Source organism: Oryctolagus cuniculus, chromosome 7 (genome assembly GCF_051225735.1).
Source record: "Oryctolagus cuniculus isolate XC-2025 breed Fujian yellow rabbit chromosome 7, ASM5122573v1, whole genome shotgun sequence".
In the NCBI taxonomy this organism is placed as follows: domain Eukaryota; kingdom Metazoa; phylum Chordata; class Mammalia; order Lagomorpha; family Leporidae; genus Oryctolagus; species Oryctolagus cuniculus.
This window is the reverse complement of record NC_142873.1, coordinates 110,951,676-110,974,806: the sequence shown is the minus strand read 5'-3', so window position 1 is coordinate 110,974,806 and position 23,131 is coordinate 110,951,676. Positions and strand designations below refer to the sequence as shown.

Below are 23,131 nucleotides of genomic sequence, written 5' to 3'. Positions count from 1 at the left end.
CAAACACAAGACAATAAGATATGTTAAATAGCATATTCTTTCATTCAAGATCTACAATAATTTTCTAAGTTGCTTTTTCAAAACATAGGTACTGAAATTTTGCCTTTTAAAAGTTATACTTTTTTTAAGTGAAAAGTACAAAGTACTTTCTAAGTGAAAGTACAAATTTTGGGAAAAGAAAGCTAGCTGCTAGTTTCATGTATGTATCTAAATCTCTAAGTGAGCTGTACTTCATTATAGTATCCAGGTTAAACTGGAATACAAATTGCAATTTTGTTCAAATGCCAGATACAAATGAATGAAAGTTTCTTGGCTACTAACTCTACATGTCTGAAGGCTTGTGTGTATATTCTGTGACTTATAGCTCTAGCAGCTGGGATAAAATTCCTTTGAAGGTATATGTATAATTTATTATAAAAAGACCCACCTGTAATGAACATGAAACCTAATCTTTTGCAATTTCACTATTTTAGTAGATCACAATAAAATTCCAGCTTACCAGGATTACAGCCCTATTTTATTTTCAGATGATCTTAATATATCTAACAGAACAGATTAGCCTGTAGCAAGAAAGTAAAGATCAAGCTGATGGAAAATACAGTAGAACTAGTGCTGAGCAGAAAAGTGGATAATCAATATTTCAACTTCTTAGATAACAGCAGCAGCGAAAAGCAAAGGGAGCACAGGAAGGGAACAGAAAACTGGAGGAGGGGAGGCCCATTAGGGTGTTTCAAGTATTCCGATGGAGACAAGACTTTAGTTTCAAGGAAATCAAATCGAATTGCCTACTGTGATTTTAAAGCAATTATAATTTGATCCTTGTTTTTCCTGAAACGTGTATTCTACAATGATCTATAAAGATCAAGTACTGAAATCATTCTATTATAATGAAATTACAGAAGATTACCATTTTATTCATTATTTTTGCTAAATGCTATTTTTATATTAGAAATATATCACAAGAAAAATGAATGCAAATATCTAGGAAAAACAAAGTTAAGCTGCAGTCACTACAAATGTTATTTAATTAAGATTTCATTCATTTAATAAAAATTAAATATGAAAACTTTTTTAGGCAGCAAAAGATATTATTTTAAAAACAGATTTACAATTATAGCCTACATTGTGAAAATTAAGAAAATTTGCTAACTAGTAACAATCCAAAAAATAAAAAAAAAATTTGTGTGTAAAGTTTATGATGATCATCATTTACTTTAGGCAAATTCATATTTTGTTAATGAAACTTGCTTTAGCCAGGAACCATCATTGTGACTGTTAATTTCTAACTTGATTAAAAGAGTCATTTCATGGAATCAAGTTTGACATCAGCACAGAGCAACACTAATGCTTTTAGACAGTTTTCTCTGTTTATTCTGAAGCTAGAAATCAGAATCATTACCTGATGAACAATTTTGCTGAATGCTTCTTGAAGTTTACCATGAATTGTGGATAGTTTCTTTGCATCACGATTAGCTTCATGAATAGGGATAAGTACTTTGTAAACTTCATTAACTGCTTCATACATGCCAGCCTATAAAAATAACATTTATAAGATATTGCTTTCTTTTATACCAATAAGAAAGTAAAATAATTACAATTATATATTCACAATATTTCCATTAACACAATACCACTGAAGCTTTTCCAGCAGGACATAAAAACAAACACTATGAAATTTTAATTTTATTAAGATTTAACAAAAGAATTTTACACAACAAATCATCTCCTCTGGATGGATTTCAGCAGAATGTCCAATTCTAATTATAAAAGTAATGTGTGTGAGGGGCTGGCGCTGTGGTCCAGCAGTTTAACGCCCTGGCCTGAAGCGCCAGCATCCCATATGGGCACCAGTTGAGACCCGGCTGCTCCACTTCCGATCTAGTTCTCTGCTATGGCCTGGGAAAGCAGTAGAAGATGGGTCAAGTCCTTGGGCCCCTGCACCTGCATAGGAGACCCAGAAGAAGCTCCTGGCTCCTGGCCTTGCATCAGCGCAGCTCTGGCCGTTGCAGCCAATTGGGGAGTGAACCATCAGATGGAAGACCCCCCCCCCCGACCTCGTCTCTCTCTCTCTCTCTGTGTAACTCTGACTTTCAAGTAAATAAATAAATATTTTTTTAAAAAAATCCATGTCCTTAGTCAATATATTGCAAGATGAGTAAGGCCTTGAGATGATCTCAATGCAGCAGGAAGGTAATACTGCATTATTACATCAATCTTCCCTCTTACTCTAACATGAACCTTGGTGTCTCCTAAACCTTGGTGCTGGGATACTAAACAGCACAAAGGTCAGATAAGGTGCCCCTATCAATACTGTTCAAGAAAGTAAGTCAGGTTTTGATTATCTTTTTCTTCTCCAGTAGATACCCCATCTGGACTCCATCTAATTGTTTCAATTACATACAGATGGAAGGGAACAAGGATTGGAGTTTAGCATGGTAGGGTGGTCAGGCAACGATTCAGCATATGGTTGATAAAGCTCCAGATAACTAGGTTCCTGGCTTCCAATACCTACCTAATGCAGTTCAGTCTACATGCAATGGGATGAGTGGCCATATCTTTTCCAGGCACCAGGGCAATACTCAACATAATGAATAGATTCTCCCTTTCACCCAATAGACAAGCACTATTTATGCAGTCATATTTTACACACACACACACACACACACACATATATATATGATCCAAGCAGGAATGTTAGTCACCAAGAGATGTTCTGTTTCATTTCATTTTTTAATATAAAAGTTTTAGAACGTGGTGGGTGGCAAAAGTTTTGTGAACAACAACAACAAAAAAAAGCAAAACAAAAAAAACATATCTGCATAGATCAAGTGCTGGTTCATAAACAAGTAAGTGAAAACATGGGACAGTGACAGTAAGCAATGATGAATCCAGAAAAAAAGTTTGTTTCCATATAGATCTAAAGGTACTTGGAGAAAACTATTTTAAAGGACAAGCAGGGTCATATGGCAAAAAAACAAAACAAACAAACAAACAAACAAAAAAAATCTACTGATGTCACTGATAATTCAGAGGCATGAAACTATAGAAAGAGAATGAATAAGAGTGATCTACCATAGAGAAAGAAGCGGCTGCTTGTTCCAATAATCCCACAAGTCCTGACTCAGTAAAGTACTTTCCAGAGCAGATACCTTCTTCATCTGGAGATACTACATCATCTGAGACTGCAGATTCTTCTAAAACATTAGATGAAATATTCTAGGAGAAAAAATATTGAAAAGGTTTGTGAAATGGAATTAATTTCTCAGTATGAAAAAACATGCGTGAAGAAGTAAATATAACTATTAGCTTAAGTTAGAAAAAAAAGGAAAGTTGAAATAAAGGTAAAAGGCAAATTTTCACAAGCTTTCTATAATTTGAAGATGACAAGTAAATGACAACACCATTGCTGAATAACTTTTTCCTTAAAAAAAAAAATAATAATGCGATGGGGCTGGTGTTGTGGCACAGCAGGTTAAGCTGCTGTTTGTGATGCTGGCATCTCATATTCGCCAGTCAATTCGAGCTGCTCCACTTCTGATCCAGCTTCTTGCTAATATGCCTGAGAAAAGAACGGAAGATGGCCCAAGTGCTTGGGTCCCTGACACCCATGTGGGAGACCCAGATTGGAGTTCCTGGCTCCTGGCTTTGGTCTGCCTGAATCCTGACTGTTGTAGCCATTTGGGGAGGCAACTATGGCGTGGAAAAGGTCCTTCTCTCTCACTGTCTATTTCTCTGATGCTCTTTCAAATAAATAAATAAGTATTTAAGAAAAAGTTGTAAGAAATAAAATTAAGAAAAATCATGGGCTAAAAAAATGATAGGATACAAGGAGACTATTTAAATAGTCTTTCTTTTTAACTTCTTAAAACTGTTTATAAGGGAAATTAAGGTACAAAAATGGCTTCTTGGTTTGGTAGTTCCACATCGAGTATAATAAAACTTCAGGTAGGGCCCAGTGTTGAGGTACAAAAGCTTGAGCTGCTGCCTGCAATGCCAATATCCTATCTGGGCACTGGTTCAAGTCCTGCTGCTCCGCTTCCAATCCAACTCTCTGTTAATGTGCCTGGGAAAGCAGCAGAAAATGATGGTCCAAGTGCTTGGGCCCTGGCTGACCATGTGGGAATCCTGGATGGAGTTCCAGACTCATGGCTTTGGCCTGGCCCAGTCCTGTCCGTTGCAGCCATTTGGGGAGTGCACTAGTGGATGGAAGATTTCTGTCTCACTCCCTCTCTGTCTATAACCCTTCCTGCCTTTCAAATAAATAAATACATAAAAAATGCTAAAAACAAAAACCCCACAAATCTCAGGTATACTACATGACTTCTTTCTTAGTAGAATGAGATCTATCATTATTTCTAAAAAAGAAATAGCATATGTCTTTAGTATTTTATTTTAACCTAAATATTTACAGTAGATGTACACTCACTTAGCAACTTTTAAAAAAGGTCTTAGGCCTTTTCTTTGTGCATGGGTCTCTAGATCATAGTTCTATATAATTTCTTTTGACTAAATAACCATAAAACAACCTTCTTTCCAGTTTTGTTTCTTTAAAGTAGAATGAAGACTTGAACTTAAAGAATATCAAATTATGATAGATTTCTGGAGTTCTTCCCTTAAACTTTTATACTTGTCTGGTCCAAAGTTAATTCAAGAGCAGTTGCTTTGGAGACTCACCTTTACTGGTTAATTGCCAAACATTCAACTTAGTTTTCATAGAAACAGTCACTTTCTATCTGCATTCTGATATCATCAAAAGGCAATATTTTGTTAAATTTTATAATATACCAGACCTGGCATTGCAGATTTTGAAGAAAAGCAAAGCAAAACTGACTCTTGGTAAGCAAAATAATTCGACTAGTGGGTCAGAGTTATATACTCCTGATAGATAAAATATCACCTGAGAGTCATGGTATTAGTATATTTTCTACAAGGAAAACAGAACGTGGGTTTTCTAGTGTATCAAATAAGTGCCAATTAAAAGTTTCTACTGAATTCTGATTTTTCATATTTTGAGTATAACAGTTTCAAAGGTGCTAAAATCTGTGACTGATTGCAAAGCAGTAAAGGCAAAGATAATAAATATACACAGTACCGATAAATCAGAAGTAAGAAACTGTGGAAAGAGAATTAAAAATGGATTTATGAGAACTTAAAATGCATTAATGACAACAAAGGTGAAATAGTAATTTACCTTGTGAAGCATCACCTTAAGTGTTTGTGCTTTCCTTACAGATAAATAATCTAAACATTAGTGAGAGAGTCGAAACCAAAAAACGTCACACCTTGACTGAATGTGTATCTGGCAGACGCCTACCTGAAATGTTACGCATCCCACAGGGAGGTATTTCCGGTCCTCCAGCATGCTCAGATACTCAGCCACGAGTGCTGCTGAGTGGACGAGGCACTGTGCAGCTTCAGCGTGATTGCTGCGCTCTGAGTGTTTGCCAGCCATGTTCTGCAACCAGGTTAATCGCAAATCTGGAGAGGTCTGGTAACCCTTGGCAATTCTAATCAGAACAGAAATTCTTCTTAATTAGCATATGCTTCTTAAGCCGGGAGGGGAGTTCAGACAGCTTGTTTGGAGTTTAATCTGTCTGGTACCGCATACAACCTATTAAGACAGTTTTTAAGGGGCCAGCGGTGTGGCATCCCATATGGGCACCAGTACAAGACCTGACTGTTCCACTTCCAATTCAGCTCCCTGCTAATGTGCCTGGGAGAGCAGCAGAAGATCTCTCCCTCCCTCCTTCTCTCTCGCCCCCTTCCCCCTGTAACTCTGCCTTTCAAACAAATAAAAATAAACGTTTAAGGGGCTGGCATTGAGGTGAAGAGGGTTAAGCTGCTGCCTGCAATGCCAGCATCCCATATGGGTGCTGGTTCGAGTCCTGGCTGCTCCACATCCCATCCAGTTAATGTGCCTGGGGAAGCAGCAGAAGATGGCTCAAGTCCTTGGACTCCTGCACCCATGAGGGAGATTAGGATGAAGCTCCTTTTTCCTGTCTTTGGCCTGGCCCATCCCTGGCCATTGCGGCCTTCTGGGGGAGTGAACCAGTGGATGGAAGATCTATTTGTCCTTTCTCTGTAATTCTGCCTTTCAAATAAATACATCTTAAGAAAAAAACTTTAAAACATAGTAACAACAACAGACAGTTTTTAAGTGGAATGAAAATGTTGTATATGCTTAGAGAAATAACTAGCCCATGGAATAGATAATATAATCTTTATTTTTTTTATTTTTTATTTTTTTGACAGGCAGAGTGGACAGTGAGAGAGAGAGACAGAGAGAAAGGTCTTCCTTTGCCACTGGTTCACCCTCCAATGGCCACCGCGGCCGGCGCGCTGCGGCCGGGGCACCGCGCTGATCCGATGGCAGGAGCCAGGAGCCAGGTGCTTTTCCTGGTCTCCCATGGGGTGCAGGGCCCAAGCACCTGGGCCATCCTCCACTGCACTCCCTGGCCACAGCAGAGAGCTGGCCTGGAAGAGGGGCAACCAGGACAGAATCCGGTGCCCCAACCGGGACTAGAACCTGGTGTGCCGGCGCCGCAAGGCGGAGGATTAGCCTAGTGAGCCGCGGCGCCGGCAGATAATATAATCTTAAAGGGAACAAAAAGATTTATGCCATATTAAAATATGGTCACTAAGGAAACAATCCAGAAAAGTATGTGTTTGTTACACAAATATAAAGGTTTATAAATCAACGAAAAACACATTTATTTATTATTTTTTAAAAGATTTATTTATTTGAAAGAGTTACAGAGACAGAGAGATATCTTCTATGCTCTGGTTCACTCCTCAAATAGCCACAATGCAAGGGCTGGGCCAGGCCAAAGACAGGAGCCAGAAGCTTCTTCTAGGTCTCCGGGGTTGGTGCAAGGGCCCAAGGATTTGGGCCATCTTCTGCTACTTTTCCAAGCATATTAGCAGGGAGCTGGATTGGAAATGGAGCAGCGGGGACTTGAATGGGTGCCTATATGGGATGCTGGCTTTGCTGGTAGAGGCTTAATCCATTATGCCATAACACTGGCTCCGAAAAATGGATTCATAAAAGGTAGTTTCATCACATCACCTTTGTTTTAAAGAGGATAAAATTATTTTATTTTTGCCTTTAACCAACTGCAAAATTGTGTAAAGAACACGTAGCAGAGGCTGGCTATGCTGTGGCATAGAGGGTAAAGCCGTCGCCTGCAGTGCCGGCATCTCATAAGGGCGCCAGTTCGAGACCTGGCTGCTCCACTTCCAATCCAGCGCTCTGCTATGGCCTGGGAAAGCAGTAGAAGATGGCTCAAGTCTTTGGGCCCCTGCACCCATGTGGGAGACCTAGAAGAAGATCCTGGCTCCTGGTTTCAGCCTGGTGCAGCTCTGGCTGTTGCAGCCAATTGGGGAGTGAACCAGCGGACGGAAGACCCCCCCCCCCCCCCTCTCTCTCTGCCTCTCTGCCTCTCCTTCTTTCTCTGTGTAATTCTGACTTTCAAATAAATAAATAAATCTTAAAACAAAAAAAAAAGAGGGGTGAGCTGGGCTGGCGGCACCCGGGCAGGTGCCGGAAGCTGGGGCCGAGACTGGGTTCTGTTGCGGCCATCCCGCAGCTCTTTCGGAGGCTTGACTGGCTGTAATGCAGCCTGCAGAGCCCTCTCTGGAACCCAGCAGCCCGGCCTGCGGCCTGCCTGTGCCCTCACAGTTGAAGAGCTCAAGCCTGGGACAATGGTGTACATTCCTTGTATTATTATTCCGATTCTGCTCTGGATCTACACAAAATTCTTGGAGCCATACATATACCCTCTGATTTCTCCTTTTGTTAGCCACATATGGCCCAGAAAAGCTGTGCAAGAATCCAATGATAAAGGGAGAGTGGATTGTAAGGGCACAGATACAAATGGATTACCAACAAAAGGACCAACAGAAATCCCTGATAAAAAGAAAAAACTGAAATGACTTTCCCCGGGGATCTCAGTTGTTTCAAAAATGGACGTGATGATATGAAGCACTTTCTTCAAGATTGTCTCTGACTTGTTCTCTGAGACCAGAACTCAGGCTGGTTTCGGTATTTCCCTGGTACCAATCAGGGGATATGTGGTATTTATATATATATATTTTTTTTTTTTTGACAGGCAGAGTAGACAGTGAGAGAGAGAGAGAGAGACAGAGAGAAAGGTCTTCCTTTGCCGTTGGTTCACCCTCCAATGGCCGCCGCGGCCGGCGCGCTGCGGACAGCGCACCACGCTGATCCAATGGCAGGAGCCAGGTGCTTTTCCTGGTCTCCCATGGGGTGCAGGGCCCAAGCACTTGGGCCATCCTCCACTGCACTCCCTGGCCACAGCAGAGGGCTGGCCTGGAAGAGGGGCAACCGGGACAGAATCCGGCGCCCCGACCGGGACTAGAACCCGGTGTGCCAGCGCCGCAAGGCGGAGGATTAGCCTAGTGAGCTGCGGTGCCGGCCATGTGGTATTTATATTTAAAATGTACTTAGTTATATTTAATGACCTCATTCCTGAGTTCCTTTTCCATTAACATAGATTTCATTCCTACTATTGCACTTTTAATAATATAAATAAATAGAAAGTTTGTGCCAGCAAAAAACAAAAAACAAAAAAACACAACAGGCAGCAAAGAATAATTCTTAAGTTTTACTACTGTATATTTTGAGATACAACAGGAATTAGATATTTCTCAAATGTGCCCCTAGAAATTTTATCTTTTAAGCATAAGTATATTTAAAATCAGTATAATTAATATTATGGTAAAATATCCATGTAATATTTTCTTCTTAAAAGACTGATTTTTAAAACGGTTTAAAATTTAATTTTACATTACTTGAAAGGTAGAGACAGAAAGATGTCTTTCATTTGCTGGTGGACTCTCCAAATGCCTTCACTAGCCAGGGCTGGATTAGGCCAAAGCTGGGGGACTACGACTTAACACAGGTCTCCCATGAGAGCAGCAGGGACTCAACCACTTTAGCTATCACTTGCTGCTAGGCGGTGCATGAGCAGGAAGATGAAATTGAAAGACCGATTTTACATAGAAAAGCAGTCTTGGGCCTCAGGATATCGAGGTGTTAAAGAAGTTTTATAATTGCTTTGAAATATCCTCATTTTTGATAATAAATATACTGAACAGTATATTATTAATAAATTCTTAAAAAGAAGTGACACAAGCTGGCGCCGCAGCTCCTTGGCAAATCCTCCACCTGTGGTGCCGGCACCCCAGGGTTCTAGTCCCGGTTGGGGCACCAGATTCTATCCCGGTTGCTCCTCTTCCAGTCCAGCTCTCTGCTATGGCCCGGGAGGGCAGTGGAGGATGGCCCAAGTGCTTGGGCCCTGCACCCCATGGGAGACCAGGAGGAAGCATCTGGCTCCTGGCTTCGGATCTGTGCAGCACGCCGGCCATAGCAGCCATTTGTGGGGGATGAACCAACAGAAGGAAGACCTTTCTCTCTGTCTCTTTCTCTGTCTAACTCTGCCTGTCAAAAAAAAAAAAAAAAAAAAAAAAAAAAGAAGTGACACAAAGGATCTGAAAAAGCAGCCTGGAAAGGAAATGGTTCACTTTTGGGGCTGGCTCCATGGCTCACTTGGTTAGTCCTTCACCTGCAGCGCCGGCATCCCATATGGGTGCTGGGTTCTAGTCCTGGTTGCTCCTCTTCCAGTCCAGCTCTCTGCTATGGCCCGGGAGGGCAGTGGAGGATGGCCCAAGTGCTAGGGCCCCTGCACCCGCTTGGGAGACCTAGAGGAAGCACCTGGCTCCTGGCTTCAGATGGGTGCAGCGCTGGCCATAGCGGCCATTTGGGGAGTAAACCAACGGAAGGAAGACCTCTCTCTGTCTCTCTCTCACACTGTCTATAACTCTACCTGTCAAATAAAAAAAAAAAGTTCACTTTTGACTATTAAATCTACCATTAGAAAAGCACTTAGATAACTTTTGTATGTTTAGTTTTTCATCTAACATTTCCCTGTGACTTATAGGTATGAGCAAATAAAACATGTTACCTGTACATCAGATCAATCAACATTTCAGGATCCTCTTGGTGTTCCTTCATTTTAACAGTATCCGAAAGGATCATATGGAGATTAAATACCAGATCTTGGACCTACAGCAGAAATCATGAAAAATGTTCTATAATTGTCATTCATTTATAATCACTAAATTAATTTAGGAGATATTTCAGAGAGAAGCATGTGGAGATCCTAAAACAAATTATATAATATCAACATAATTATAGTGTAGGTATGGTAGGTAAAGTACAATAAATCTTATATATATATTATTCATATGACACAAAAAGAAAATTCTCTTCTATGTTTTCTGATTTTGCCATAAGCTAGTTTGTAGAAACTAGTTTTTAAACGGCAAGTTACTGTTTGATTAAAAAGGAGGAATAACTTTTCAGCATAAAGCTTTGGTTGATAATGCCTACGTCTACTCTTCCACTTGTTACAAATGCCCAGAATCAAACACCATTTCACAAAAGAAGGGTAACTTAATAAAAAAAATAATAAACGTTCCTATCTATGGCATTTGCTATGTGGACTGAAAGAGAAATAAAAAGATCCTCCAGCAAAATCCAATGTTTAACAACCTGGAAAGCACCTATTTAATAAGACTATTTCAATTAACGATCTAGAAAGCAGCAGTTCTGACCTGATCAGGAAATGTTGTTTCCCTCAATTCCAAATCTTCTTCAGCATACGTCAATATAGTCTTTAGAGAACGTCTTAAGAATTCTTCATTAAAATTCTGAGATGTGCCCACCAGGGAGGATAGTGACATTGTTACCTGCATTTTAACCCTGGCAAAATTCTGTAACAAAAACTCTCAGTCAGTATTTTATATGGGAGAGCTTCCAGAAAAATCATATTTAATAAAGTCATTCTGAGCAAAATATTTTTAAGGTAACAAAATATGTACTACTGAAATATTTGTAAAAGAATATAAAATTCAGAAATTTGCTACCAAATAGTGTTTTCAAAAAAGCCATGTGTGAGATTTGAATCAGAAATTGTTCCCACATCTTTATATTTATCTACTATGATATATTATGATATATATGTTAATAATTAACATCATTGTATAACATCATTGTATAAAGAGCTTGACAGGCATTACAAAAATTCTTAAGTTGTAGATGTAGTATTTAAATTCTAGTCATTTCATTAGTTCTACATAATACACATTATGCATTACATAACTTAAGGTACAATAGTTTAGAATGATGCCTTCAAATAAGATGTCCATCAGTGAATGACTGGATAAAGAAAATGTCACACACACACACACACACACACACACAGAAGAATATGACTCAGACATACAAAAGAATGAAATCCTGACATTTGCAACCAGACTGTTGGAACTGGAGAACAATATGCTAAGTGAAAAGAGGCAGACACAGAAAGATAAATGCCACATGTTTTCTCTCATATGTAGAAAAACATATCTTATAAAAAAAAAGCGTCCCTGCTTTACTAAGTAGTAAGTATGTATGTGTGTGTGTGTGTGTGTGTGTATATGCAGTGAATATTAAAAATGTTAAAATTGTTAAATCTACATGTGTTCATTGAACTTTTCTTTATACTTTTCTGTATTATTTGAAAAATTGTAAAATAAAAAAGGCAGGGGCCAGTGTTGTGGTGTAATGGGTAAAGTTGCTGCCTGTGACTCCAGCATCCCATTTGGGTGCCAGTTTGAGTCCCAGATGTTCCACTTCTGATCCAGCTCCCTGTTCATGGCCTGGGAAGATGGCCCAAGTATGAAAGAAAAATAAATCTTAAAAAAAGGCAAAAAAGTCAATTTTAGTGCAAAATTTTGAAATATCCATGCATAGTTTTTTCACAATATGTATTTTCCATGAGCATTTTTTACAAGATCTGTGTATTTATTTGTTTATTTATTTATTTATTTATTTTAACTTTTATTTAATGAATATAAATTTCCAAAGTACAGAATATTGATTACAATGGCTTTCCCCCCATAACGTCCCTCCAACCCGCAACCCTCCCCTTATCCACTCCCTCTCCCCTTCCACTCATATCAAGATTCATTTTCGATTCTCTTTATATACAGAAGATCAGTTTAGCATACATTAAGTAAAGATTTCAACAGTTTGCTCCCACACAGAAACATAAAGTGAAAAATACTGTTTGAGTACTAGTTATAGCATTAAATCTCAATGTACAGCACACTAAGGACAAAGATCCTACATGAGGAGTAAGTGCACAGTGACTCCTGTTGTTGACTTAACAAATTGATACTCTTGTTTATGGCATCAGTAATCACCCTAGGCTTTTGTCATGAGCTGCCAAGGCTATGGAAGCCCCCTGAGTTCACTGACTCTGATCATTTCTATACAGCAGTAAAAAACAACGAAACCCAGTCATTTGCAACAAGATGGAGGAATTTGGAAAACATCATGCTGAGTGAATTAAGCCAGTCACAAAGGGACAAATATCATATGTTCTCCCTGATTGGCGACAACTAACTGAGCACCAAAGGGGAAACTTGTTGAAGTGAAATGGACACTGTGAGAAACAGTGACTTGATCAGCTCTTGTCCTGATGGTTGATGTACAATGTAATACTTTATCCATTTTAGTATTTTTTTTTTTGTTCTAGTACCATTGGTTGAACTCTGTAATTAACACACAATTATTCTTAGGTGTTTAAATTTTAACTGAAAAGTGATCCCTGTTAGGAATTTGGAAAACATTATGTTGAGTGAAATAAGCCAATCCCAAAGGGACAAATACCACTTGTTCTCCTTGATAGGTGACAACTAACTGAGCACCAAAAAGGAAACCTGTTAAAGTGAAATGAACACTATGAGAAACGGTGACTTGATCAGCCCTCACCCTGACTGTTGATGAGCAACTTAATATGTTATCCCTCTTAGTATTTTTTTTGTTTGTTCTACTTAATACTTTTTGTTGAATACTATAATCAATACACAATTCCTCTTAAGTGCTGAAACTTAATTGAAAAGTGATCGCTGTTAAATATAAGAGTGGGAATAAGAGAGGGAAGAGATGTGCAATTTGGGACATGCTCAAGCTGACTTACCTCAAACAGTAGAGTTAGAAACATACCAGGGGATTCGAATTCAATCCCATCGAGGTGGCATGTACCAATGCCATCTCACTAGTCCCAGTGATCAATTTCTGTTCACAATTGATCGTAATGATAGGACTAAGAACCAAAGGGATCACATAAACAAGAATAGTGTCTGCAAATACTAGCTGATAGAATAAAAAAGGGAGAGAATGATCCAACATGGGAAGTGAGATACACAGCAGACCCATAGAATGGCAGATGTCCTAACAGCACTCTGGCCTCATAATCAGCCCTTAAGGCATGCAGATCCGGCTGAAATGCCCATGAGAGTATTTCAGGCATGGAAAGCCAAGACACTCTGGGGGGCAAAAAAAAAACCTAAATGAAAGATCTTCGCAAGTGAGATCCCAGTGGAAAGAATGGGTCATCAAAGAAGGAGGTACCTTTCTCTGAAGGGAGGAGAGAACTTCCACTTTGACCATGGCCTTGTCTAAAAATGATCAGAGTCACTGTGTATTTATTTGAAAGATAGAGTTACAGAAAGAGAAGGAGAGACAGACAGTGAGATGGTCCATCTTCTGATTCACTTCCCAGATGGCCACAATAGCCTAGGGCTGGGCCAGGCTGAAGCCAGGAGTCTAGAACTCCATCTGGGTCTCCCCTTAGTGGCAGGGAGTCCATCTTCTGCTGCTTTCCCAGGCACATTAGCAAGGAGCTCGACTGGAAGCTATACAGCTAGAACTGGTACTCAAATGGGATGCTGCCATTGTAGGTAGCAGCTTAACCTACTCCACAGAGCACTAGCCTTAATTAGGTATTTATAACATCATCTGCAGGCCATAAAAATTATCACCTTAAAAATTAGCCTCCTGGGGCCGGAGCTGTGGTATAGTGGGTAAAACCACTGCCTGCAGTGCCAGCATCTCATATGGGTGCTGGTTTAAGTCCTGGTTATTCTACTTCTGATTGAGCTCTCTGCTATAGCCTGGGAAAGCACTGGAAGATGGCCCGAGTCCTTGGGCCCCTGCACCTGCGTGGGAGACCCAGAGGAAGCTCCTGGCTTCAGATCAGCACAGTTCTGGCTGCTGCAGCCATTTGGGGAGTGATCTAGCAGATGGGAGACCTCTCTCTCTCTCTCTCTCTCTCTCTGCTTCTGCTTTAAAAAAAAAAAAAAAGCCTGCTATAGATTTATTGAATTTCAAGTCCTACTTGCAGTTGCCTTGGCAGGACAAAACCAAGTGAGTTCTAGGGCCTTATGTGGCCTGCAGGTTGGACGTTCCCCGTTCCTGAATTCTAAATAGAGGGTGCAGCTATTCTTGTAGTTGCCCATGCCTAAAGTCTAGGGATCAGCCTATACGCATTTTTCCCTGTCACTGTTCATACCATAGACACAATCTACACCACTCTGATTTCTTCCAATCAGTTCTTGCTGCATTTCCCATGCTTCAATTTGCATTTTTATCATTTCTTGCTGGAATTACTATAGGAACTTCCTAGTCAATCTCCCTGCCTTTTTCTTTTATCCTCCAGGTCTATCTCCATGTAACATGTAGGAAATTTTTGTAAAATGCAAATTTGAACACATCATTACACTCCTATAAATACTCCAGTGGTTCCCCATAGCTCTGAGGATAAAATTCAAGTATTCAACTCAGTATTAACTCTACGATGGGAGCTGAGAGTACAATGATAAAAAAAAAAAATAGGTATCTCCCCGTGATAGCTTAGTCTAGGCCTCTTCAATTACAACTCTATCCCTTACTACTTTCTTGCAGGCATAAACTTCAAGGAGCACTAAAATAGTAACTCTGCATTTGCCTTTATAATTTTCCACATGCCTTTTTTTTTTTTATCTAAAATCCTTTCCACTTATCCATATAAGTAATTCTTTCTCTGTAAAATCCATTCCTGAGTGATAAGCCGCATTTCATGTGTTTACACAGTACTCTGTGCTTATTTCTCATTAACAACAGCAAGCACTTAACTCTGCACTTGTTCAGTGCCACTTACTGCTTTAATATTAACTGATATACTCATCACAAAACCATCTGAAATATGTTTACCTAGTATGAGAGGACCATGGCTTGTTCATATCATCCTCCACTAGATGCTAAGCTACTTAAAAAACAGGACAGTCCTTTTATCTACGTTTGCCTACCAGCCATCACAGTATCCAAGACACAGTTCAACACTTTAAGGTCTGTTAATATATAAATCATATATTTCACTGCCAGTTTCAAAAATGTATTTATTTACTTTTTATTTTGCTTGAAAGGCAGAGACACAAAGACATAGAGATAGATGGAAAGAAATCTTCCATCTGCTGATTCACTGCCAAAAGGCCTGAGAGACAATCAGGGCTTGGCCAGGCTGAAGTCAGGAGCCTAGAACTCAACCCGGGTCTCCAACAGGGGTAGCAGGGATCCAAGCACTTAAGCTACCATCTGCTGTCTTGCAGGGTGTGCATTAGCAGAAAAGCTGAACTGGAAGCAGAGGCACTCACACACGGAATGCAGTCATCTCCAGCAGTCTGTTAACTGCTGAGCCAAATGCCCACCCCTCATTGCCAGTTTTAAACAATCTGTTTCATTTTAGAGGCACTACCAGATACTAGTATGATAAACTGCTATTTCTTCTCTATCATATAAAGCTTTTCTAAAATAAAAATGTATGAAGAGAACCTAAGTGTGTTCATATTTTAGGAACTTTATTTCAAAAACTAAGCAAGAGCAATAAAGTCACTTGATTCTTCTGTTCTGGATTAAGAAAGGGTACTTGGAGTCCTGCAGAAACAGAATAGTGTGAGAGAACAATTTTCTACTTTTTAGATTTCATTTAAAAATAACAGACAAATAAGAAAAAGGCCATAAACTCTATCCTTATAAAAATTGAGAATATATTAATTCACATATGAGAAAAATGCATAAGAGTTGCCAAGACAAGCTAAGACTGAAAGAAGTTCCAATACAAGGCAAAGGAAGAAAAGCAAACAGTGGGGTTATCCTGTAGCAGGATTTGTGTACCGAGACAAGACACCAAGGCCTTTTAACAGGAAATAGTCTTCTATTATGCTGGCATAAGGCCCAGGTGGAATTTCTCATCCAAAATCCTGAGCCCCGAACAAAGAAGGGTTTTCCCTTAGATACGGTTTTAGCCTCTCTGTCTTCCTTATATGGTTACCTGCATATACCTGATTGGATATTCTAATGTTACATGGCAGCCACAGGACTGATACACTAGATATTTTTTATTTTACACACCTACTGAGCCAGCTGCTGCCTGGCGAAGGTTAACATCATTGCTGTGCACTATCAAACAGAACCTGAAATGGTTACACAGAAGCAGATAGGACTACAGCTGATGCCTTCATAGGCAAGGAGATAGCAAGTAGCTTTCATTGCCAGGACAGATGCCTCCTTTTTCTGCTTCTGACCTTGGGAAGGCCTCTACCACAACTTTAATCATGTCAGTTAGAAACAAGTTTAATTAAAAGACAAAGGCCTCTGTCACAATTCTAGGGTACAAATTTTAAGCTAACGGAGAAGAACATTTCCTTTAAATAAGAAACTCAGTATTAAGTGGTAAAACTGTTTGATTTGAATAGAAAATGAACTAAAATCCAGGAGGACTGGACAGAGATAGATTGACCATAAAGTTCAGCAAAATGTGTGTAAAATGGCAAAATTCTAGCAAAAACACATTCCTGAAGGAACTTTCTTTCTTTCTTTTTTTAAAATTTATTTGGCAGGTAGAGTTACAGACAGTGTAAGAGAGAGACAGAGATAAAGGTCTTCGTCCATTGGTTCACTCCCCAAATGGCCACCACGGTCGGCACTGCGCTGATCTGAAGCCAGGAGCCAGGTGCTTCTTCCTGGTCTCCCATGTTGGGCCATCCTCCACTGCCCTCCCTGGCCACAGCAGAGAGCTAGACTGGAAGAGGACCTGAAGGAACTTTCTAAAAATATCTGGGCATGGGGCCAGCGCTGTGGTATAGGGGGCAAGGCCACCACCAGTGGTGCTAGCATCCCTTTTGGGCACCAGTTTGTGTTCCGGCTGCTCCTCTTCTGACCCAGCTCTCTGCTATGGCCTGGGAAAGTAGTATAAGATGGCCCAAGTGTTTGGGTTCCAGCACCTACACGGGAGACCCGGAAGAAGCTCCTGGCTTTTGACTTCACATCGACCCTGCTCTGGCCATTGAAGCCATTTGGGGAATGAACCAGCCGACAAAAGGCCTTTCTCTCTGTCTCTTCTTCTCTGTCTGTAACTCTACTTCTCAAATAAATAAATAAATAAATAAAATCTTTAAAAACAGTATTTGGGTCAAGATAATCCAACTTATTACATACTCAATAAAAGATAAGGAAGACCAACATCTGGGCTTAACATCTGGGTTAAGCCACTTCCTTTGTCTGGAAGATCAGATAAAGAATACTTAATTAGTAAAATATTCTCATAAAAAAGTCCAGTGAAATATTTCATCCTAAATTATAAAAAATTTTATGGCCGGCGCCGCAGCTCACTAGGATAATCCTCTGCCTTGCGGCACCGGCACACCAGGTTCTAGTCCCGGTCGGGGCGCTGGATTCTGTCCCGGTTGCCCCTCTTCCAGGCCAGCTCTCTGCTGTGGCCCGGGAGTGCAGTGGAGGATGGCCCAAGTGCTTGGGTCCTGCACGTGCAAGGGAGACCAGGAGAAACACCTCGCTCCTGCCATTGGATCAGTGTGGTACGCCGGCCGCAGCGGCCAATGGAGGGTGAACCAACGGCAAAGGAAGACCTTTCTCTCTGTCTCTCTCTCTCACTGTCCACTCTACCTGTCAAAAAAGTGGCTGGGTCCTTGTCATCCATGTAGGAGACCTGGATTGAATTCCTGGCTGCTTCCTTTGACCTGGCCCAGCTGTGGCTGTTGTAGACATTAGGGGAGGGAACCATTGGATGGGAGCTCTCTGTCTCTTTGCCTCTCAACTAAAAAATAAATAAAAACTTCCTTAAAGAAGGAAAAAAATGTTTCAACATATATACAACTGGTACCCAGGAGAGAAGGCCCAAGCACTGGAACAAAACAAATATTTAATTTTATATTCAAGAAAATGTTATGAAAGAAATGAATTGAAAATACACATTGGGGTTGGTACTGTGGCGAAGTGGGTAGAGCTGTGGCCTGCAGTGCTGGCATTACATACGGGCACTAGTGCCAAGTCCTGGCTGCTCCACTTATCCAGCTCTCTGCTATGGCCTGGGAAAGCAGTAGAACATGGTCTAAGTGCTTGGGCTCCTGCACCCATGTGGGAAAACCAGAAGAAGCTACTGGCTGCTGGCTTTGGATTGGCCCCGCTCTGCCCACTGCGGCCATATGGGGAGTGAATCAGGAGATGGAAGACTTCTCCCTCTCTCTTGCTCTGCCTCTCTGTAACTCTGTCTTTCAAATAAATAAACAAATCTTTTAAATTACTTTTTTTTTTTTTTTGACAGGCAGAGTGGACAGTGAGAGAGAGAGAGAAAGGTCTTCCTTTACCAATGGTTCACCCTCCAATGGCCGCTGCAGCCGGCGCGCTGTGGCTGGCACACCGCGCTGCTCCGATGGCAGGAGCCAGGTACTTCTCCTGGTCTCCCATGGGGTGCAGGGCCCAGGCACTTGGGCCATCCTCCACTGCACTCCCTGGTCACAGCAGAGAGCTGGCCTGAAAGAGGGGCAACCGGGACAGAATCCGGTGCCCTGACTGGGACTAGAACCTGGTGTGCCAGTGCTTCAGGTGGAGGATTAGCCTAGTGAGCCTTGGCGCAGCCATAAATAAATAAATCTTAAAAAAAAAAAAGAAAGAAAGAAAGAAAGAAATTATGCATTACCCTCGGGTAAGCATTGTGGCACAGAGGGTTAAGCCACTTCCTATGATGCCAGTTGTGTCCTGCCTGCTCAGTTTTCCATGCAGCTCCCTGCTAATGTGCCTGGAAAGCAGTAGAAGATGGCCCAAATCCTTGGGACCCTGCACTCGTGTGGAGACCTGGAACAAGCTCCTGGCTCCTGGCTTTGGATCAGCGCAGCTCTGGCCATTGTGGCCATTTGGGTAGTGAACCAGTGGTTGGAAGACCTCTCTCTCTCTGCCTCTCTGTAACTCTGCCTTTCAAATAAATAAGTAAATCTTTTTTAAAAAAACTTACTTCAGTGAAACTAATCTTTGTCTTGTTTGATAAGAAAATATCTTACATACACTAGATACTCATTCAGATATTAACACTTTTTCTTCTCAGGAACTGACATAATTGTGGGCTAAATAACTTTTATAGAATTAAATAATACATTTAAAATTTTTTGTAAAGTTTCAAAGTCCAAGTCATAAATAAAAGCAATGAGAATCAAACATAAATAATATCCACAGAGGCGTTGGCCTGTGGCATAGTGGGTAAAGTCACCACCTGCAGTGCCAGCATCCCATATGGGAGCTGGTTCAAGTCCCAGCTGATCCACTTCTGATCTAGCTCTCTGCAATGGCCTGGGAAAGCAGTAGAAGATGGCCCAAGTGTTTGGACCCCTGCAACTCTGTGGGGGACACGGAAGAAACTCCTGGCTCCTGGCTTTGGATCAGCCCAGCTCTGGCCATTGCAGCCATTTGAGGAGTGAAGCAGTGGATGGAAGACTTTTTCTCTTTCTCTGCCTGCCTCTGCCTCTCTGTAACTCTTTCAAATATAAATAAATAAATCTTTAAAAAAATAATATCCACAGAATAGCCTAGGGAAGCTAACCTCTTGAGGTCCAGCAATTAAGTAAAAGTCCCCCAACCATAGCCATATATTCACCACAGCTTTGCAATACCCCTTTTACATATATTTTGTTTCTTGCTTATTTTCCATGAATGTAATATCAATGCTGCTATGAGAGAAATAAATACCAAGGAATGATACGTTGTTATGTAGTAGTGAGATCTGAAATGTTACAAACCATTGTAATAGATAACTTTTTTTTCACCCCTGCAAGAACCATTTTTTATGCCCTTGGTAGCAGTATTGTCCTCACTCAGAATTTATGATCTAAATAAAGGAAGGACTTGGGGGGTATTACATAACTAAACAGTATAGCAAAAATATAAATTTTGCTAAACATGGTATCAGAATAAAAGTGACTTGACCATATAGTTGAAGATGAAAACAACCAACAAAAGCTTTTCTTTCTTAATAAAAATAGAGGTGGGGGGGTACAGAGGAGAGCGTATAACAAAATACAATAGAATTCCCAAAAATATCTACTATAACAGATATGAAAAGGCTTGATTCAAATTAGAGATTGGATCATTAAGCAGAATTTAACTCTGTGTTGTATATAAGAAGCACACCTAAAATAAAGTTTTTAAAAAAGCAAAAACAAAAACAGCCAGGGGCCAGCACTGTGGCATAGTGGGTTAAGCAGTTGCCTGCACAGCTGACATCCCATATGGGCACAGGTTTGAGTCTCAGCTCCTCCACTTCCCATCCAGCTCCCTGCCTGGGAAAGATGGCCCAAGTGTTTGGGCCCCTGCACCCACATGGGAGACCTGGAGGAAGCTCCTGGCTTCTGGCTTTGGAATAGCCCAGCTCCGGCCATTATGGCCATTTGGGGAGTGAACCAGTGGATGGAAGGCCTCTCTCTCTATCTCTCCTTCTCTTTGTAATGCTGCCTCTCAAGTAAATAAATACATCTTAAAAAAAAAAAAAAAAAACAACAAACAAACCAGGCAAAGGGAATTGAAGCAAGCTCAAATTAAAGAGAAACCAGAGGTCAAGATCGTAATACCACAGAGGATGGAATTCAGACTAAAAAACAAGTTTTTTAAAAAAACAATATGAGTTCTTTAAAATTCTAAAGAATACTTCATATGAAGTTTAAAATGAAAACATATAATAGTTATGAATATCAATACATCAAATAAGAGCTAAAGAAGATATAGAAAAACACATGTACAAGCTTTAATTCACTTCTACCGGTCCACTAAATGGATCAAAAATAAATAAATATATAGAAAAATAGAATTATGTAATTATGTTTTTGTTTGGTATAATATATATTTAATTCAGCATTCTGAAAATAGAAATACATCTTCTTTTTAAGTGCTTTAGAACATTCACAAAACTGATTATATGATTGGAAACACAAATAAACACTCCCCCAGTATATATAAGGAAGAAACAGTATACACATTATATAACTACAATGCACTAAAACTAAAAATTAATATCAAAACTTTGAAACAAAAGGTCTGTCAACTCTTTGGGCTAAAAAGAAAATAAAAACTGAAACTGCAAAATTACTACATACCAGAACCAAGGAGACCCCCAAAGCAGTGCTTACAAGAAATTCATAGTTTAAAAATAAATGAAATAGGCCGGCGCCGCGGCTCACTAGGCTAATCCTCCGCCTAGCGGCGCCGGCACACCGGGTTCTAGTCCCGGTCGGGGCGCCGGATTCTGTCCCGGTTGCCCCTCTTCCAGGCCAGCCCTCTGCTGTGGCCAGGGAGTGCAGTGGAGGATGGCCCAGGTGCTTGGGCCCTGCACCCCATGGGAGACCAGGAAAAGCACCTGACTCCTGGCTCCTGCCATCGGATCAGCGCGGTGCGCCGGCCGCAGCGCGCCGGCCGCGGCGGCCATTGGAGGGTGAACCAACGGCAAAGGAAGACCTTTCTCTCTGTCTCTCTCTCTCACTGTCCACTCTGCCTGTCAAAAAAAAAAAAAAAAAAAAAAAAAAAAAAAAAAAAAATAAATGAAATAAATATTTGACCCAAAAAGTTAGGAAAAATACAACACATGAATATCTAATAAAAAGCTTAAATAAAAAATGAAATCCTTCACAATGCTATGACATGTAAAATAAACATTAAGCTAAGATATTTAAACTTTTATTACTTTTTAATTACGATAGCAATTAAAATTTTCTAATATGCATTTACTTTCTCAATCCATCCTTTTTTATATATAGAAAGCAAAATTAGAGATTTCAATTTCTGTAAGATATCCAGGAATTAGATATTAGAGATTTCGATTTTTGTAAGATACGAGAAACATCAAGACAGTCTTAACTATTTAATAGTTGCCTCCCAAAACTATTTAATAGCTCTCAGCAAAAGTACTTCATCATGAAACCGGAGAGCTATCATGGCAAGATACTTACATTCCCAATTTCAAAGTTTTGTCTCATTAGGAGGTAAAGGGAGGCACTAGCATGCGACCGTATTGTACTGATGCTACTGCTACAGTGTCGGAGAAGCCGCAGGCATAAGTCAGCACATTGCTCCGTCTCTTCTTCAAATAGCAGTTCTGGGAACTGTAAAAAACAGAACACACACACACACACACACACACAAACACACAAAACACACAAAAAACCAGCAAAAATGAATTTATACCAAAAATTCTGCAGATATGTCAATATAACCTGAACTGGTGATTTGTTGGTATGCTTAGAAATTAAAAGAACGGTTAAGGAACAGTACTAGTTAATAGTTACTAGAGTAGATCAAAGGGTCAGATGGACTGGATTTGAGAACTGGTTATGCTGGGGCCAGTGCTGTTGCATAGCGGGTTAGGCTGATGCTTGTGATGCTGGCATTACATATGTGTGCCAGTTTGAGACCTGCCTGCTGTTTCTGATCCAGCTCCCTAATGATGCACCTGGGAAGGCAACAGAAGACTGCTCAAGTACTTGGGCCCCTGCTAATCACATGGGAGACCTACATGTAGTTCCAGGCTTCTTGCTTTGCTCTGGCCCATTCCTGGGCTTTGTGGTCATTTGGGTAGGGAGCCAGTGGAAAGAAATCTCCCTGGTCCCATCCCAACCCCTGTAACTCTGCCTTTTCTTTTTTTAAAAATTTATTTATTTATTTGAAAGGCAGAGTTATGGAGAGGCAGAGGCAGAAAGAGAGAGGGAGGTCTTCCATCTGCTGGTTTACTCCTGAGATGGCTGCCAACAGCTGGAGCTGTGCTGATATGAAGCCAGGAGCCTGGAGCTTCTTCCAGGTCTCCCATGTGGGTACAGGGACCCAAGGACTTGGACCATCTTCTACTGCTTTCCCAGGCCATAGCAGAAAGCTGGATCGGAAGCGGGGCAGCTGGGACTCAAATTGGTGCCC

At 40.6% G+C, this 23,131-nt stretch overlaps 1 protein-coding gene and 1 pseudogene across 9 annotated transcripts in view; one reads left to right on the top strand and one right to left on the bottom strand.

The window, feature by feature from the left end:
• The window catches only part of DOCK7 (dedicator of cytokinesis 7), a 268,792-nt gene that overhangs the window by 31,238 nt on the left and 214,423 nt on the right, over positions 1-23,131 (bottom strand). For all 9 annotated transcript variants that reach the window (XR_016210986.1, XM_070078382.2, XM_089300543.1 and 6 more), the window contains 6 exons: positions 22,174-22,326; positions 10,636-10,794; positions 9,984-10,084; positions 5,315-5,507; positions 3,073-3,216; positions 1,400-1,531 (listed from right to left, as the gene is read on the bottom strand). Coding sequence is in view for 8 of the 9 variants with exons in the window: in XM_070078382.2 (XP_069934483.1) it covers positions 1,400-1,531; positions 3,073-3,216; positions 5,315-5,507; positions 9,984-10,084; positions 10,636-10,794; positions 22,174-22,326 (882 nt within the window). In the remaining variant the exon portion in view is untranslated. The remainder of the gene's footprint in view (positions 1-1,399; positions 1,532-3,072; positions 3,217-5,314; positions 5,508-9,983; positions 10,085-10,635; positions 10,795-22,173; positions 22,327-23,131) is intronic.
• LOC108177720 (UPF0729 protein C18orf32 homolog pseudogene) lies at positions 7,660-8,006 on the top strand (annotated as a pseudogene).